This window comes from Pyxicephalus adspersus, chromosome 6 (assembly GCF_032062135.1).
Source record: "Pyxicephalus adspersus chromosome 6, UCB_Pads_2.0, whole genome shotgun sequence".
NCBI classification, from domain to species: Eukaryota; Metazoa; Chordata; class Amphibia; order Anura; family Pyxicephalidae; genus Pyxicephalus; species Pyxicephalus adspersus.
The window spans coordinates 85,427,500-85,445,702 of NC_092863.1; the positions used below are offsets into that span (position 1 = coordinate 85,427,500).

At 37.3% G+C, this 18,203-nt stretch overlaps 1 protein-coding gene across 1 annotated transcript; it reads right to left on the bottom strand.

Annotated features, from left to right (window-relative positions):
• Positions 1–10,365: 10,365 nt before the first annotated feature.
• LOC140334226 (acyl-coenzyme A amino acid N-acyltransferase 1-like) lies at positions 10,366–17,513 on the bottom strand. The gene is made up of 3 exons (XM_072416442.1): positions 16,184–17,513; positions 12,529–12,731; positions 10,366–11,648 (listed from the first exon to the last, which is right to left on the bottom strand). Exons 1-3 carry the CDS (start codon positions 16,644–16,646, stop codon positions 11,052–11,054), a joined length of 1,263 nt encoding a protein of 420 aa, XP_072272543.1. The 5' UTR covers positions 16,647–17,513; the 3' UTR covers positions 10,366–11,051.
• Between the last annotated feature and the right edge of the window lie 690 nt (positions 17,514–18,203).

Below are 18,203 nucleotides of genomic sequence, written 5' to 3' on the forward strand. Positions count from 1 at the left end.
GTTTGTGGAAGTAGGAGATGAATAAACAGTAAGTCTAACCTATTGACTATTGATCGCTGTAAATATGTTTATTTGCAATGTCTACGGTGAACTTACAGTAGTTGAACCTTGTCCAATGTACAAACTTTAAATACACTGATTTTATTGAACATACTTATTGCCATAATGAGTCGTTCTTTTTGTTTTCTGTCTAATCGTACCTTTGATCTGTCACTGACCTGTGTTTGTTCTATGTTGCATGAAATGTTTCAAGTTGTGTTGGCATTACCATTGACTTGAATATGCAGAGAAACAGTTCTAGGGTCAACAAAAAACATAATTCAAAAAGATAAACCCCTAGAAAAGACAAAAGAAAATTAAACTTCAATGTCAGATTTCAAAGTGCCTCTCTCTAGTGGTTACATTGGTTCTCATTTTCTAAGGAGACCTTGTAGATCATCTCCATCCCCAGACTTCATCCTTTAGTAGGGCAAGTGCAAGATAAAGCTGGGTAGGTCCCAGGGCCAACGGCCTCTGCTGGACTAGGTCCATCCCAACCGGTTGTCCCTTGCCTTCTCTAGATTCCCATGATAGAGCTTCCTAATACTGCCCCCTCTCTTTATTAAGGTATGACCACATACTTATTCTCTCCCTCCAACTCACACTACTGAGCAACACCTCACAGACTGGATGACACAGACAACCATCCCTCATTTAGGACTGTCTCTTTCTCTTTGTCCCAGGCCCTAATTCAGATTGAAGAAAGGCCCCTAGCAAAATATTAAAATAATGAAGGTCTGATTTTAAGTGCCCCTTTCTGGTGGTCATCTTTTTCCTTGAGGAGGTCTATTAGAATATCCCCATATGCAGCAAATCTTAGCAAGGCAAAGACACAACTGTGTCCCAGGGCCCAATGCCCCAGCCTAACAGGTTGGCTCTCTATAGACTAAGACATCCCTCTACAAAATCATGACCAGATATGTATCATCTACCCTCAACTCTAACCACTGAGCAACTCTGTAAATGGATGAAGCAGACAAACATTCTTCTCTCCTATGGCTATGTTGGAAGTGAGGTTGGGGTGAATTTACTGCTTCCTAATGCCAGGAAACTGCTGCTCCTTGAGACGCTACATGTTACCATGGTTAGTACTGTTTAAAGGGCTAGTACCACTCACTTCTACCCCTTTTCATTCTCTATGGAGCTGCCCCAGAGGGACACTGCTATGGGGGGGGGGGGGGCATAGAGAATGAATAGGGTACTAGTACTGCTCATTGCCACCAGCAGTCAAATGTGCCAAATGCGTGTTAAAAACTAGTGATATGGTGCGAGTGACCAAGTGGCTGGCAAGGTGGCAGCCATGGGAAGCCGCGCGGAATCGCTCAACCCCCAAAGCAGATCCAAAGATGCCCTATTTGCCTGATAATACATACAGACAACATTGTAAAAAAAATCAATCCATGAACAAGAATAGACTTGTAGAAAGAAAAAAATATACACAGCTCTGGCTTCCTGTTTACCAGGGAAAGGACTAAAATTGGATCAGGGACACTTTTACATGAAAGGGCTGCCACATACATTTGCTGTCATTGTAAGCAGCAAATTATATTTTTTAGCCCTTTAAAACTAACTAGAAAATGTTTGAAATAGTCCTAGTTATCAAGAGCTGGCAGTTACACAGTTATCAAACAATCATGACTGAGAGTGATGATAAGACCAGCAGAAGTCTGAGGATGCTGCAGAAAATAGGAAGGAAGGACTTAAGGGGCCTTTTTATGCTAAAGATATTCAGATTTGTCCCCGCCATCCTGTGCTTATCTTATGGTCCTGTGATCTTTCTGACAGTTTTTAAAACATAGATATACCACTTCCACTCAGTGATCATACTACTACCATATAAGTACATACACAAAAAGGTCTGAAATGGCTACTTTGTTGATTTTTTTTAAATGTGGTGAAAATACACACATACAAAGAAATGTAAGAAATAAAAAGTCAAGTGAATGAACAACATAAACTCCTTTAATAAATTAACACCATTTAGTACATAGAATGCATGCACATTTGCTCATGTTTATCAACAGGTATTTAAAATTACTGTTTGAGGAGAATACCTGTTGATCTGCCAGAAATGTAGTAAGCTTTGAACTTCCTGGTAGAACATTTACTGCCTCTGCAGTGTTATCAGTTCCACCAAATTCTCCCTTTGGACTCCTTCCATAGCTCCATAACAAATGAAGAGATGTTGTGTAGTCCAGCACCGGGGAACTTAAGCGGGACTAACAGCACTGCTTAAGATTTCAGTGTAGAGAAGTTGGAGTTTGGACTCTGCTTCTGCACCACTTGAATTCCAGGTTTAAATCTTAGCTAGGCAACTATATTAAAGTGGAACTAAAGTAAAAATTAAAAAAAAATTCACTTACTTATTTCTGCAGATCCCTCGATCCCACTGAAGAAGTCCTCCATCAGGTCCGTCCCCTTAAACATCTGGTATTATAACAGTCATGGTACTTGGGCAGAACAATACATTTTGGTGCAAGTATCCTACATTTTAAGTCCCTTGCACATATACAAAGGCAGCATTCAATGGAAGCATTGTGCAGAACTGAAATATCTATTTTCAGCCACATTACAATAAAAAGTCTATTTTTCTTTCAAGAACCCAAGTTCAAGAACCCAAGTTAGCCGAAATATAGAGACCAGCTACTAGAGAAATGGCATGCCCCAAAGAATAGGGACTGAAACAAAAGAATAGTAAATTATTGGTGGGCTTGCTATGTATATAGTAGGTGAAACAATCAGAGATTGACACATAAATATACTATTGGAAACTTTTATAATATCTATTTTTTTACATAAGCTTTAAGAAGAGATGGCTAAAAGATATCTATGCTTTCTCATTTAGGGATCAAAACAAGCTTATCATGAAACATGCCTGTTATCTGCAGAGGAAGCGTGATGTCTGTAAAAAAAAGCTAGTTTAGGTTGAAAACTTATACTGATGATTTTAAAAAGTGCTGCAGGCAAAATAATCTGAAGTCTGGCTGTGTCAGTTTCACAACAGCAATTTCAAGGTGTCTCCATATTCTGCCCTATAGAAGCCAAAAACATTGGCACCAGAAATATAATATTTTTTTTATTAAGGCATAACGCAGTAAACGTTAATGAACAGTTCAACCAACAAAATGATAATATTTAAAAAAAAACTTAGGTCACATTGAATTATTTTCAGCAACCAATCAGATTTATTAGGATATCCTCAACATATTGCTTTTGATTCCTTTTCCCAAGTCTCTAGCACCTTGTAAAGTCTGCATGGACAACTTTATTCACACTAATAATTGCACCTATACAATGATAACATTTCATTTTATCTGAATTAAACACATACATTATTATTAGCAATAAACCAAAATAAAAATTCCAGGAGAGTTATGGAGCAACTGGCCACACATTTAGTTGCGCTTACCTCTTTTTTTTGACATACATAGGCTGAATACATTGTACACATTACATATGTAGGGATCATCCGACACGTTTCACAGACTAGGCCCGCTTTCTCAGGGATGTAATTAGTACAAGCAACTACAATGCAATACAGAAAAATCATTAATATATATAAAACTGCATGTAGATTTGTATATAATATCTTTAAATTTTTAATTCTTAAATCCTATAAAGATATACATACCAAAAGGCAATTCAACTACAAGTGCACTTTGTCACTTGGTATGGAGGCAGGTATAGGCAGGGCTAAAACCACAACATCAGAGACAGCGGCATCCCAAATTAATCATCCACCATAGCATTCAATCTGTAGTGTTTGTCCATTGTGGTTTTCAAAAAACTTGCCATTAAAGCATCTATTTGATCACTGTATTTAAGAAAGAATACATACAGAGGACATCATTAGTATAGGACTTAAACAGAGATCAAATTTATCACTGGATCAAACACACTAATAGATATATGAATGCATGTATCCAAAAGTGGAGATACAAAAAGTCTCACATAGAGGGTATTATTAATATGAGTTACTAAGTGTAACAATACATCTATCCAAAGTGGAGATGTAATAAGTTTCACATAAAAAGGATGTAAGCAATATGGGTTATGAGTAAGGATCAGACAAATCGCTGGATAGGCATATAATTGGATATATAGATGCAAAAATGCCAGAAAAATGCACAAAGATTTCACTCAGTATATTAGTGAATATGTGCAAAGAGGGAAGGGAATTATAGCCCAAAATGCAAGTTTTTGTGCCCGGGCAATTACATCCAATTAAAGGCTAATTCTTATATATTCAAAGCGCTGCAACAAGGCCAAACAGAGGTAACAGTACTTACTAGTATATTGTTGTTTTAAACCAATGCATATAGTTCAGGAAACAAGGGAGACCCCCATCATCTGTGATGCATCCAGTGCATGTGGGTTACCTTTTAAACTAATGCATATAGTTCAGGAAACAAGGGAGACCGCCATCATCCGTGATGCATCCAGTGCATGTAGGTTACATGACATGATTTCAGATTACCTTGTTGTAATGACCAATTATTGCACATGATCAGTGGGAATCATTTATATCTTTTGAAATTATTGTTGATAAGTTGATCAGTAAATATCTGTCTGTGTGTTATCATTGATTACTCTCCCAGGTGCCTGTGGTATATGCATAAGGGAATCCAGACCTTATAGAAGGAAACCCTAATACTTACCATCCAATTTGACCCCAAAAACTGCTCTCATGCAGTCTGCATCAGCAAATCATGGGCTCTCCCCATGAAAAGCCACAGCAGTCAGACATTGTGATGTGTTTTCTAGAGAGGAAAAGGGAAAATGAGGGTGTTGGCTAATGTTAGATACTGATGTTGTGCATTTTTGTATTAGGTATAGATCAAAGAACTTAAGCATGGGGGGCGGGGGCATTTGATGCTTTTGTTCTCCTTACATTGATTTTCTCAATGTCTAACCAAAAGTCCTGTAAGCTCAAGTCAGGTTACATTTTTCATGTGTGATGGGCAGGAATACTTTTGGACTATTTACAAACATTTCAAAATATGCAGAAAGAAAGGGGACTTATTTGGCACATGTATAAAACCAAACAACAAAAACTTTTTATTTAGAAAATTTTAAAACACCAATATAAGATTATGCCATTTGTCTTAAGACAGCACAATCTGAACATCAATTTTTTTTTTTGAATCTTGCACTCGAGTTCGAAAAAAAACCCCCGTGCTCGGTAAAAAAGTGAAAGTGCAAAAACACGCCACAAAAAACGTGCACTCGGGTACTTTTTGTGATCCCTCCTCTAAAGAGGAAGGGCCACCCCATATCCCCAGACCCCCTGAAGCGAGGCTCCAGACAAGGGCTGGGTACTGAGCCCACCCAGCCAAAGCTGGGATGGACTTACTTGCCCCTCTGGCCGAAACCAAACGGGGGCCTTTTCTCTATGGGACCGTCTAAGCAGGTCCCAACAGATACTAAGCTGGGAGTTCGCCCGAAGAGACACTCCTACTAAGGGAGAGCGCCTGGCTGTTAGACCAAAGCACTCTCCAAGACTTCATGGGCTAGCCCATAAGGGAATAGCACCCTCCATCAAAGCAAAGTGGCAACAAATACCACACCAGTGACAGTGACATACATAAAAATACATAAAGAAAAGAGCACAGTGCATAACACACTGGGCAAGGTTTTAAAAATTGCCCATCTTTACTAGCCGCAGCTAATGCAGATTACAGGCGATCTGAACATCAATATTGCTCATACATTTGACCATAGTATATCAAATGTTTAACAGCTATGTCAGTATGTCAGTTTAACAGCTAACAGTATAGTATCCCACAACATTAGAGGGTGTCTTGACGCGTTTCACAGTCAATGCTGCTTCATCAGGATAATAACATTGAGATATCTAGAATTGAATAAATACAATATAATATACAATAACTATTGTTCTTCAAAACAGCATATATTGTTTTTATAAAGTCAGCAACAAGCATACTTACAATTACTTATAGCATGTATTATATATTACAGTATTTTGTCATCTTTATTCAAATGTATATATGGCCTCAAAGCAAACCAAGAGCTCATGATGAGGGTAAGTGCAAACCGATAGGTGATAGCAGAGAGGAAGGATTTTCTTAGGCTGGGTCTACATGGACGCATGTAAACGTTCCTATTGCGTTTATATGCGTTTTTATGCACTTTTATTAGCATTTTAAAGCTAGCCTTTAAAATGCTGGGTAACGCCTATGCCACGCCTATGCCACGCTATTTATATAGTTTTACCACGTTTTTGCCTAATTTGCATATTAAGTGCTCAAAAATGCAGGAAAACGTCCCAATGAAATCAATGGAAGCCTTTACCTGCATTTACCCATGTTTTCCAACGTTAACCCAGCGTTTAAAATTTTTAAGCATTGAAAGCAACGTTTAAGATGAATGTCCTAAACGTCCTGGTGTAAAATAACCCATTGTAATGCATGGGGATTTCAAACAAGGACCTCAGGTTAAACACTGGGGAAACAGTCCACGTAGACTAAAGCTGCGTACACATTTCCAATAATTATGGTTGGAAACGAACGACGAATGACCGATAGGCCCAAAATTGTTCACAAAAAAGGTGACCAACGATGCCGACGAATGAGGATTGTCGTTGGAAATGAACGACCGTCACGGCGGATCTGATTGGCCAACAATCATTCACTATATATCGTGTGTACAGTCGTTCACTGATCGTGCATGTTCCTCCTTTACATGTCACTTCCTGCATTGTTCAAACGATTGTATCTAGCGTGTGTACACTATTGGTGGATTATATTTGAACGATTGTATCATTACAGCGTGTACAGATCGTTGATCCTTCAGGTCGGTATGCTATATGCTAACAGGTCTATCCTTCGTTTTCAACAATAATTATTGGAAGTATGTACCTAGCTTAAGCCTCATTGTTGCAAAAACTATATATAAATATATATATCAACATTTTTTAACTATGTCTTTCGCTGTGTGATGAATGTCCCAAGTATTGTGAGTAGGGAATACTGTTTTTTAAATTAACAGGATGGGCGCTACCGGCACAGAGAATTGTATTTCCTGCAGTGCTTTTGCGATAAAGTTTGGATGTAAGAATGTTATGATTATTTTTCTGTACCATAATATCTAAGAAGGGAATTGATGAAGTGCTAGTCTCCATAGTGAACTTCAAGTTGAATTCATTAACTTGAATTCTTTTAAAGAATTAATTTAGTTAGATTTGTGATCCAGTCAAAATAGGAAACACATCATCAATATACCTTCTCCATAAAAGAATATGGGGAAGGTATATTGACAGGGACTCATCTGAAAACACATCTTTCTCCAATCCCCACAGGTACAGGTTTGCATATGTTGGGGCACATTGTGTCCCCATAGCAACTCCCTGCACCTAGAGGTAGGTATGGCCATCAAACACAAAAACATTCTTATACAGGATATATCTCAGTAGTGATAGTATCAGCTCATTTTGGGGTACTGTTTTACTACTTAGTTCCCCTAGAAATTTTAAATCACGTTTAGCCCATTTTCGTGTGGGATGTTAAGATATAGTACCTCTATATCTATCGCTACCAAAATAGCTTTCTCAGGTACAGTCATGTCAATAATCTTGAGTAATTCCAAAGTATCTTTAAGAAAAGAAAGTAGACTAAGCACAAAAGGACATAGGTAATGGTCCACTGATAAGCTGGCATTTGAAGCTATGCTCCCTATGCCAGCCACAATAGGGCGTCCTGGAGGGTCACAAGAGTTTTTATGTATTTTAGGAAGAGCGTAGAACGTAGACATGACCGGAAATTTAATATTTAAACATTCAAAAGTGCCCTTGTCAATAATATCAAATGACAGGGCTTCACTTATCAAATGAAAATATTCATCATTGTATGATTTTACCACATTTTTGGAAACTAACTTATACCATTCCTTGTTTTCTAATATTTTATAACACATTGTTTTGTACTTCTCTCTATCCATGATAATCACATTTCCACTTCCATTTCCTTGTTTAATTACTATCCTATAGTTATTTTGTAAATCTGTAATTGCCCTCAATTGCTTTTTGGTTAGATTACTTGGATCTCCTTCACTAGCCTGCCACTCTGGTATTGCTTTGGATACCTGCTGCACAAATGCATAAAGAATCGGATTCTGCTTTAGATCCAGAAAGCGAGTGGACTTGGGAATCATTTTACAACTAGGGTTTGATGTAGGATGAACTATATCCTGATAAGTATCAGGGAAGTCATCAATATCGAATCTTTCATGACCTTGAAATCAATGTTGAGTTGAGTTGAAATCCAGCCATTCTTTCAGAGGGCCGGGTTCATCTTCATGTTCTTTGTTTAGCAGTACTTTATACTACAGTTTTCTAGCAAAGAGATGTATGTTTTTTACAAACTCAAATTTGTTTAGTGTATCAGTGGGGCAAAACTGAGTCCTAATTTTAGGACTTCCAGTTCCGTGACAGATAGCTTGTGTTGTGACAAAGTGATCACATTTAGTGTATCTAATGGGGCAGTATCTTTACCGTGTATAGGTATATGGGACCTGTTTTTGGAGCCCCTGTTGCAGGGGGTCCTGTACCTAAAAAAGTGCTTGTGGGGGGTTTTGATTTTGTGCCAGATTGTATGATAGCTGGTGTGGAATTATGTGATATTGGAAGTGTAGTGACAGAATTTTCGTTTCTAGGTACACTGTTGCTATCCGCATCTGTATTATGGTGGTATCTGTATTAGAGTCACTTATCTTTGGGGTGCCACTTATGCTTTTGTCTATCCTTTGCTAAGTAATCTTTCTTTTGTCTTTTTTTGCCTTGTTTTATCTCGGAATTGGTAATTGTGTTTCAGTGAATAAAAAACTCTGTGAAAAGCCTGAGATTGAGATAGTCCCCCTATAGGAATATTATGTCTTCCTTACAAACTTCCTAGAGAAACTGAACAGAATAATCTTTTCAATAACTTTCCCTGATAGTTACCCATCCAGTGTCTTCTCAGATAAATCTTCCACCTTCCACTGTGGCAGATCAATTAGTGGTTCCTCCAGGTCCTCTGAATTGCCTTTCTCTGGAAATCAGGTATTACTGAACCTCTTAGAGTATTGTCCTGCTGTTTTTTAAACATTTTATTAATTATTGCCCAAAGCAAATTAAGTAAGTTGTACAAAAAAAAAAAACTTAAAACTGTACTCAATCCTCCATATAAAAAGAGTGATAAACGTCCAAATATTGATAAAAATCCAAATATTTCATGACAAAATCCTCTTTACCCATACACCAAAAAAAAAAAAAATCAATAAAAATAATCAAGATCCATTTATGATAAATCACAAGGGATGGCCTATAAAATGACCTTAGCAATACGTATCACCAACTGCATGGTCAATGTCTATACCAATAAAGAGGTGGCTTTAAGGAATAGGCCACATATATTAAATACCCTGTGGTCCTGCTGAGGACAGGAGTGGTGTGCAGCATTTGCCCCAGTTCCTGCACTGGATCAATAACTGAATTTTATGATAACATGTTGAAAATTAGGTTAGATAAAATGGAATATGCTAAGGTTTATGTGAGATTTTAATGAATGGGTTACCATGTAAATTCTTGTTTTTGGGGTTTGCATTTTAACCAATAGGTGGTGCTAGGCAATCAAAAGAGAGCTAAATTTAAAAATACTAGAAAAAAAAACTCTCCAAGTTAATGACTGGTTCCTGCCACAGTTTTGGATTTGCTTTACAGACATTGGCCATGATTTATCAAAGCTCTCCAAGAATGGAGAGGATACACTTTCATCAGTGAAGTTGGGTGATCCAGCAAACCTGGATCAGATCTGGTCCATGATTCAAAACATTTATATAGCAAATAGCAAACGACTTTTAAGCAATGCATTCCAAGTTTGCTGGATTGTCCAGGTTCACTGATAAAAGTCTATCCTCTCCAGCCAAGGAAAGCCTTAATAAATCAGGCCCAATGTATTAAGTAAACACAATGATAAGACCGGCTCTGAATAGCCACACTTTGGGTAATTGTGTTATACCTTCTAAAGTGAATCAACTCACTTACCAAGGATTTTTACCATAAAATGTAACCTCCATCTGGTTTAAACCATGTTTTATTTACCTTTGTAAAGTAAAAATACATGATGAATATAAGGTGTAAAAGACCAAATGGAGGGTCACACAAGAAACATTTCAGTTTCAACCAAGAGTAGTTGGTGTAAGAAATAAAACATTATAAAATTTCCAACAAACACATTTTCAAGGCTCATAAAGTGGCAAAGTCCAAGTACAGTCGCTCATAAATATGCTGTAAAGTAAAAAAAAAAAAAAAAGTATGATACATCGAAACAATTATTTAAACAAATATATTTATTCTAGTGACCACTAGATATTATTACCACTAATATTTTATTAATATTCTTAGTTTTTTTAAAACATTTAGCACAAATTAATATTAATTATGTTTTTTTTTTTATAATTTTGATCTATAACTTGAATGCCTATAAAGTCCCAACAATAAAATATTCTTTTTACTTATAAAGTTTTTATAACTGTGCTTTGGATAAACGTGATTAGATTTTTTATTCTACTCCTGACATTGGAGCAATATTTTTAGGGAATGTTAAACTTCTAGATGATTTCTGTATGACTAACCTCTACTAAATATGGATGCGGTTGGCTTCATTATCACAGCTTATAGTCTCTGTACATTGTGGTTGAGATCTATTGCAGCAAGTTGGGTTCTTGCCACCATGGAACCAATTTTGGAATAAAGTCTTTGTAAGCAGTATTTTACTACCATACATTTTTCTTGGTATGGAAAATGTTATAAATATCTGTTACTGAATTAACTGCTCTGTCATCGAAATACCTGCTGTTCTTGCCCCCCTTTTCATGCTTTTACATGATTATGTTCATTTTGTTAATATAGATGCTGTTAAAGGATAAGAATAATAACATTGGTTAGGCTGCAAAATTATGGATTTGTTTGTTCACTGTCTGCATGGGTCTTTTTTTCTTTTTTAACCGATCGCTTCTTACAATTTATTCTTCTTAGAGCATTTAATATTTTTTCGCAAGAAGTCCTGTATCCTTGGCCAACTGATTTCTTGAGCTTGGCAGTGGGCAACAAGTTCCCCTCCCCACATCACTGGAATAGCGGATGAGGATGATCTTGATGCAGGACAGAAAGGAGAACATGGAGGTTCTATGAGGTGCCCAGCTCCAGGATAACTCTCTACGTACACGTCCATCTTGCCGTGCTTTCTTGCTCTGGTTACTGACATCCTTGCAAAATATGAACTATCATAAGTTTGATCGTTTTCTCCAACCAAGAAGAGGATTGAACCATTGGCCTTTTCTACTGGAAGTACACAGGTCTGGTTTTCGTTTTTTTTCAGGTCTTCATAGATGTGAGACGTGTGTAAAGCACCAGAATGTGTGAAAAGCATTTTCTCTTTTTGGAGGGGAATTCCAGGCAGGATCATATCACCATAACTGACAATGCTTTCAGTCAGCACCATGGTTCCATTGATGCAGACTGCGCCAGCAATCTGAGGCAAATAAGATGCCATGGCCAAGGCCATTTCAGCTCCTTTGCTCACACCTATTACTCCAACACCTTTTCCAGACACCTGAAGGACATTTAATAACAATAGTTAAAATCATGCAATACCTGTCTCTGTTGAAGCTGAACATGAAAAAACAGCTGGTAAATCATATCAAATACACATATGTGAGCTGTATTACTTGTCAAAGAGTTTAGAATTCTTTTCAGCTGCTTTTAAAATTCATAAAGTATGGTGGTGGCGGTGGGGTGACACCACTTTTGTAGTTAGAGCTAAAGAATAGAGTGGTGTCACCCCCTCACCCATAGCCTGTTCACTTGACAATGAAAGAGGAGTCTCCTGGCAGATTATTTCCAATTGTCTATTCAAACTAAGAAAAAAAAACATAGTTTTGTTTACCCAGATGAAACATTTTTTGTGAAACGCATTAGGTCAAAAGACTAAAAAAAATTAACCACGCAGATTTACTTTGTTTTTTCTATTAAAAAGCATAACTGGTGTATCTGTAATAGTACAATTTATTGGGGTAATCTGAAATCATATAGTTTAGATGTTGTTGGTAGCCTGTTCTATGTACAATAAATCATCTAAATTACTTATCCTTTGTTTAAACTGCTCAATATTAAGACCCCTACAACTATACTCATCTTGAGTATACTATACTCAAGAGATAAGTTTCTTATTTCCTGCTGTCACATGAGAGCTTTTTGGATTGCCTTCTAGTGTCACCCCTGCATCTCCCTGCTCTACAAAGAATCACAAGAAGCTGAATATCATATTTTACTATTACAATTGCATTTTTATTGTTCACGATTTGGTATTATTGACCTTATTAATGTATTGTAATGATTGCCTGTTTGTTGCATGTGCATTGCCTGTAAGATTATCATGTTCATAAATATTATTTATAGCAAAATTTGCATATATATGTAATGCTTTTACTTACTTTTGGATGACTGGTTACAAATTGAGCAGCTTCTTCAAAATATCTTAGATCTAGATGGTCAAAGTTTTTTGGCAAATCATCATAAGCAAAATATGCCAAAGCAAGTGTGGCAAAGCCGCGACTAGCCAAGAGGCTGCTCCGAAACTCTATGAGGCCACCAAAACCCCCAAACAAATCAATGACTCCTGGGAATGGGCCCTCACCTAGATGGAAAGCAGAATGTTCAATACTAAAGAATTTCAGACAACACAAATTTTCTATGTCCCCATCCTAAGGGTTATATAGATATGTTTGCCACCTCACCTCATTCAAAGAAGGCTCGAAAGCCAATGGCTATAGCACCAGAGGGGGATTTAGCCCAAAGTAAGGAGTTGTGTGGCATATCAGATTATCATAATTGTAAAATATAATCCAAAACTATATTAAATTACATGTTAAAAAAAATTGTTTTACAATATATAGACACATCAATATATATATAACATTTAAGTTTTAGTCAATTTTCCCTGATATTCAACCAAGCCTGACACGTTTCGTGGAAACACTTTGAGTCTTCAGGGGGAATATCAGAAAAAACGGAACACCCCTATGAACAAAAAAAATTTCTTAATATAGTATCCTTAATGTACTCACAGCAACTTTTGTTTAGTTTTAGGGCATCCCTTGGGGCTAGCAGGACTGAATGAAATCTCACATGCATGCACAGAAGTTAGGTTACCAATCAAGATGGCAGATCAGAAAACAAGGAAGAGGAGAAGCAGAAGATGGCAGAGTTCACAATGCGATGGGGACAGCTGAGTATATGTAAAAAGTTGCATTCAAGAATTTATGTTTACTTCATTACAGAAGGGATATCACCTTTCCTTTCTGTAATAAAGGATCTGTCTGATCGCAATTTTTAAAATATTAAGCTGCTTTAATAGCGTAATTCAAAATACAGTAATATCTACAATAAAGATCCTTGAAGTAATGCATGTAATCTTGTCCTCCACCTTGTGTATGTATGTAGTCAAATTCAACTGAACTTCTTCTGTGATGTAAATGACATATCCCTACTTATTCAAGTTAGGAAAATACCTCTATACTGAGGAAATACTGATACTGTTGGGATGAGTTGTAAATCATATTCAGCATTACAGAGCAAGTGCAGTTTTATGTTACTAACTATTACTAGCTATACCGTGACCTAGAAAAATGAGAACATCCCAAACATATTTGTGGTAGCATTTTTTATGTTGTATGATCATAAATCACAACTTGGTTTAGAGTCAAACATGACTAGGGCACAGCCGATGAAGCCATGAGCTGCCCCTCCCCCAATCCAACCCAACGTACCCATTAATAGACCACACTGTTTTGTTGGATTAAATCGGCCATAGCAGCTCATTTTATTAACCAAATTTTTTAACAACATACTTTTGTATATAAACAAAAACAGCCACATATGTACAACTTCAAACAACAAACATTTTATGACAGCCTTAAATTCCGCCGGCCCTTGCTTTCTTTTCTAGGTCCATGAATACAATTCCTCCCATCCTAATCCTTTTAACCAATACCTCCGCTCACTAACCAGGCCCCCAGCCGCTAATAGCACCGCCTCAGGGACAATTAGCGGATATCCTTTTAAAACATTTAGCCCCCACAACAACCGAGTGTCGTGCAGGGCCCCCATTAACCAGACAGAGCCCGTCCCCCGCTAGGCCCTACCCCTCATTCCCTTTTTCCTAAACTTAACCCATTCATGGACCTGATAAGAGCCGCCCCTGCTGCTATGACAACTGCCCCACGCCCCATAGTAGCTCATTTTTTAAGTGCCCCCCTTTAAATTATGCCCAATACTCCACCCTGCACCAAAAACCCCCCAATCATAATTCTGTTCCTCCCCCATCACCTATGTACATATATATATATTTTTTTTCTTATACTTTCCCCATTTTTTTTTTTTTTTAAACTGTAACCCTTTGCTGTCCTGTCTTCCCTTCTTAACCTGTCATGTGGCCCTCCACTTAAATAGCTCCGGGCCAACTTTTCATAAGCACGAGCCTACTGTCTGCTTTTTGAACTATAAACCATTATGAAACTCCACACTCTCTCAGCTCTGTAGATCTGCAGTATTTGCACAGTGGTAAGTGAATTGAGGGCAACAGAGCCTGGTCCATGCTTAGGGCGGTGAATGAAAATTGCCACAGTGTATAGTTCCTGTTCCTGTTTGTGCCTCAGAATTGGAGGTGAGTGGAATAAAATTTGGTACAAATCCAATCTGATCAGGCTGAATCTGGTCAAACTGGACTGGAATTGTATTTTTTTAATAAGCTATACTTTACTTTTGAATAGCAGGTATTGTAGGGTACAGTCAATCCAGATGATGACAGCTGGTATTGCCCAACAGCCACATTGCCTGAGCCCTGTAAACCTGTCATTGACTTGTATGTGTCAGATCAGAGCTTGTATTGCTCATGTATTCCTCATGTAGGAATGTATTGCATGTTCCGATTTGAGGTCAGAATCAGATGTGTGTTAAACTATCTGGACACTATGGGCCTGATTTATTAAAGCTCTCCAATGCTTGAGAGGATACACTTTTATCAGTGAAGCCGGGGGATCCAGAAAACCTGGAATGGATCTGATCCAGGACTCAAAACATTTGCTAACAAATAGCAAATGACTTTGAAAAAATCCATTCCAGGTTTGCTGGATCACCCAGCTTCACTGATGAAATTGTATCCTCTCCAGCCTTGGAGAGCTTTAGTAAATCAGGCCCCATACGTGATACTAAACTGCTGGCAGCTCCTAATCTTTCAGCTATCATCTGCAACATTCTTTTCTCCGAATTGTACTGGAATGAAGCCGAGCAAAACAAAGTCCACTTTTTTTCAAAGAAGATAGCCACACACAAAGTTACAATGCATACATGGGTGCTATTTTAACAATTAAAGTGTTATTATTTCTATGCATCCAGTGCAAAGATTTAGGAAGTTATGCTAGACATCACAGCTAGGTTGGTGATCTAGCAGAACAACTAGGTCGCCTCACCATTCATATTCTGTGAATGAATAATAATTCAGCAGCACATTGAGGAGACATTCTTTTTTTTAGTCTGCCTTCTTGTTAGAATGTTTATCACTAGCTCATGTGCAGTACAGAACACCTGATTGGTTCCTGGTGCTGCCCCTCTTTCAGTTCAGTTTATTTGCTGCTTTTAGGGGCTGAACTGCAAACAAAATTAAATACTTAAACTAGTTTATTTTATTTCATTTTTTTAAGTTTTAATTTATAAATCAGTGCATAGACTGCAAATATTTTATTTTATATATTTTGAAGGACAGCTAGTGACATGACTATGGACTTTGTACAGTGCTGCGTATCCTTTGAAGGGGTTTCCATGTCTGTTCTTTCAGATTGTCCAAATGTATTAATAGCTACCCCTAAATGTTTGAAGTGCTGCATAATATGTTGATGCTATTTAAATACTGTATAATAATAATGATATATTTCCATCATTACCTATACACTAGCTACTCTTTTAGCCTTTCTGTAGGAATACCTATATTGACTGATTTAATGAAGCAGGGTAACAATTCAGAACTCATCTAAACAACATTACAATATTTTCATAAATGGTGAGCTTTTATAATTAAAATAGTATACCTACCTGGAGGAATGAAGAAAGTTCCCCGAATGCGCCCTTCTCTAACTTGGAATCTTTGGACCCCAGGAACCACATACCATTTTCTCAGACACGTAGTAGCTTCAGGAGAACATTGTGGCATAGCATCAGGTTCCCAGTGACCATAGAGTTCGAGGTGAACCTCAAAAGCACTCCCCATCACATCCCGTTTGACCAACCTTAAATGTGGTGTAATTGGCCTAAGAGCCCAGAAAAGCCCCATTGGATGAACCCCATGAAAGTCTCCACCAGTTGCTGGGGTTTGCTGAAGATCCACTTTTCCATCCTTGTCACTTACATAAAAAGCTCTGGAGTAAAACAACTTTCCCCTCTCGTCTTTCAGCCATGCTCTAATAGTAATAATTTGGTGCGGTGGAAGGTCACAAGCTTTGATCTTCACTGGTTCATCCGCCAAGGCAGATTCTGGTGTGACTGTGAGATGCACCATAATGGAATACTATGAATTAAGGATTTTAAAGAAGAGAATGAACACTGAATTGAAATAGACACATTAACTTGGATGGAAAGATGTTTTATGCTCAAAGGTCACGACATGTTTGTGCTTCTCGGAGGTGTGAGTGGATCCTTGGAAACTCTCCAGCAAACATTCTGTGTGGAGGCCATTTGAGTACAGTGAACGCATTGTCATGATGAAGACACAAGTTTGAGATAATGTGAGGTTTGTGACCGGGCGTTTTATCCTGTTTGAATTAGCCTCAGAAGATGGGTACACAGCAGACATAAAGGGATGGACCCTATAAATTGCTGTGTGATGGACTACTATATTAGGTGTACCCCCTCTTCCATCCTGGGTTTGCGGTTAAGTTTTTCCTGGGTTCAATCATTTTATTTTTGGAAGGCATATTTTGTTTTTTCCCTATGTTGTACCATACATTTTCTTTCTCTTTTATTTTAGGGTGTTAGCATATAGTTGCTGAAAAAGTCAATCAATCAATTTCTACATTTTTAGTGCTATTTGTTTGCATCAGTTCACTATTACTGAAAAAGTGTTATCCTCCTATTTCCAAAGTTGTCAATGGATTGCACTGACAGGCCCAGCAGGAGAGGTGGAAGTTCTTCCTGTGCAAGTTGTATGTAGTGAGGAGGTTGTTTTGTCCAAACCTATGGTCCGGCAGGTCATATCCCCTTTTGTGTAAATTGTACTGTTCCCTAATACCACAAACAGCTTTACAGTATTAACCAAACATTTGTTATTTTGTGTCATTTCATTACTGCCTTTGACATTCCATGGAAAGACTCTGCACCCAATATTTTCATTGGTACTTGTCCTCCATGAAAGTGCCTGACTCCCCACATCTGGTGAACTAATTATGAGCAAATTCACCATCACTAGTGCTAATCATCATAATTTAATAACATATACACAAAGCCCTTTTCCTTTTGTGTTAGAATTGTTGTGAGGCTTTAGCTTTACCATTCAAAAGGAAGATGCACAATTTTATTTTTTAAATGCAGGGCAACATAATGCACTGTAACTCAGGTACTTTACATTAAAAATCAAGAAGAACATATATTGTTTGAGTTCCTATTTTGTGCTTTTTTTAATCATGACAGTTTTCTTTATGAAAACTGGAAAATTACAGAAGCCACAAAAGATTTTGCAAAAAATTGTAAAAATTAGTTAAAGGATGAGCACACATCAGCATTTTATTCTTAGTTTGCACATGCTAACCTAAAGAGAATTGCTTTTACAGACAATAGGCAACTATTAAATATTTAAAAATTGTCTACATGGCTATTGTAAGTATCATTGTCATTTATATATTGTTAAAGAATAACTTTTTTTTGTAGAAATTATTTTTTAAATTCACTGCCTAAAATTTGATTGAAGCTCTAAACCTTTTCTAATCTATCCAAAATGAAAAAAAAACATTTTAGCTAGGTTTATACCTAAAGAATCATCATCTACCCATCAATTGGTATGAATAATAAAACAATTGAGGTTTTCACACATCTATAAAATAAAACTATTATATCAGTTTGG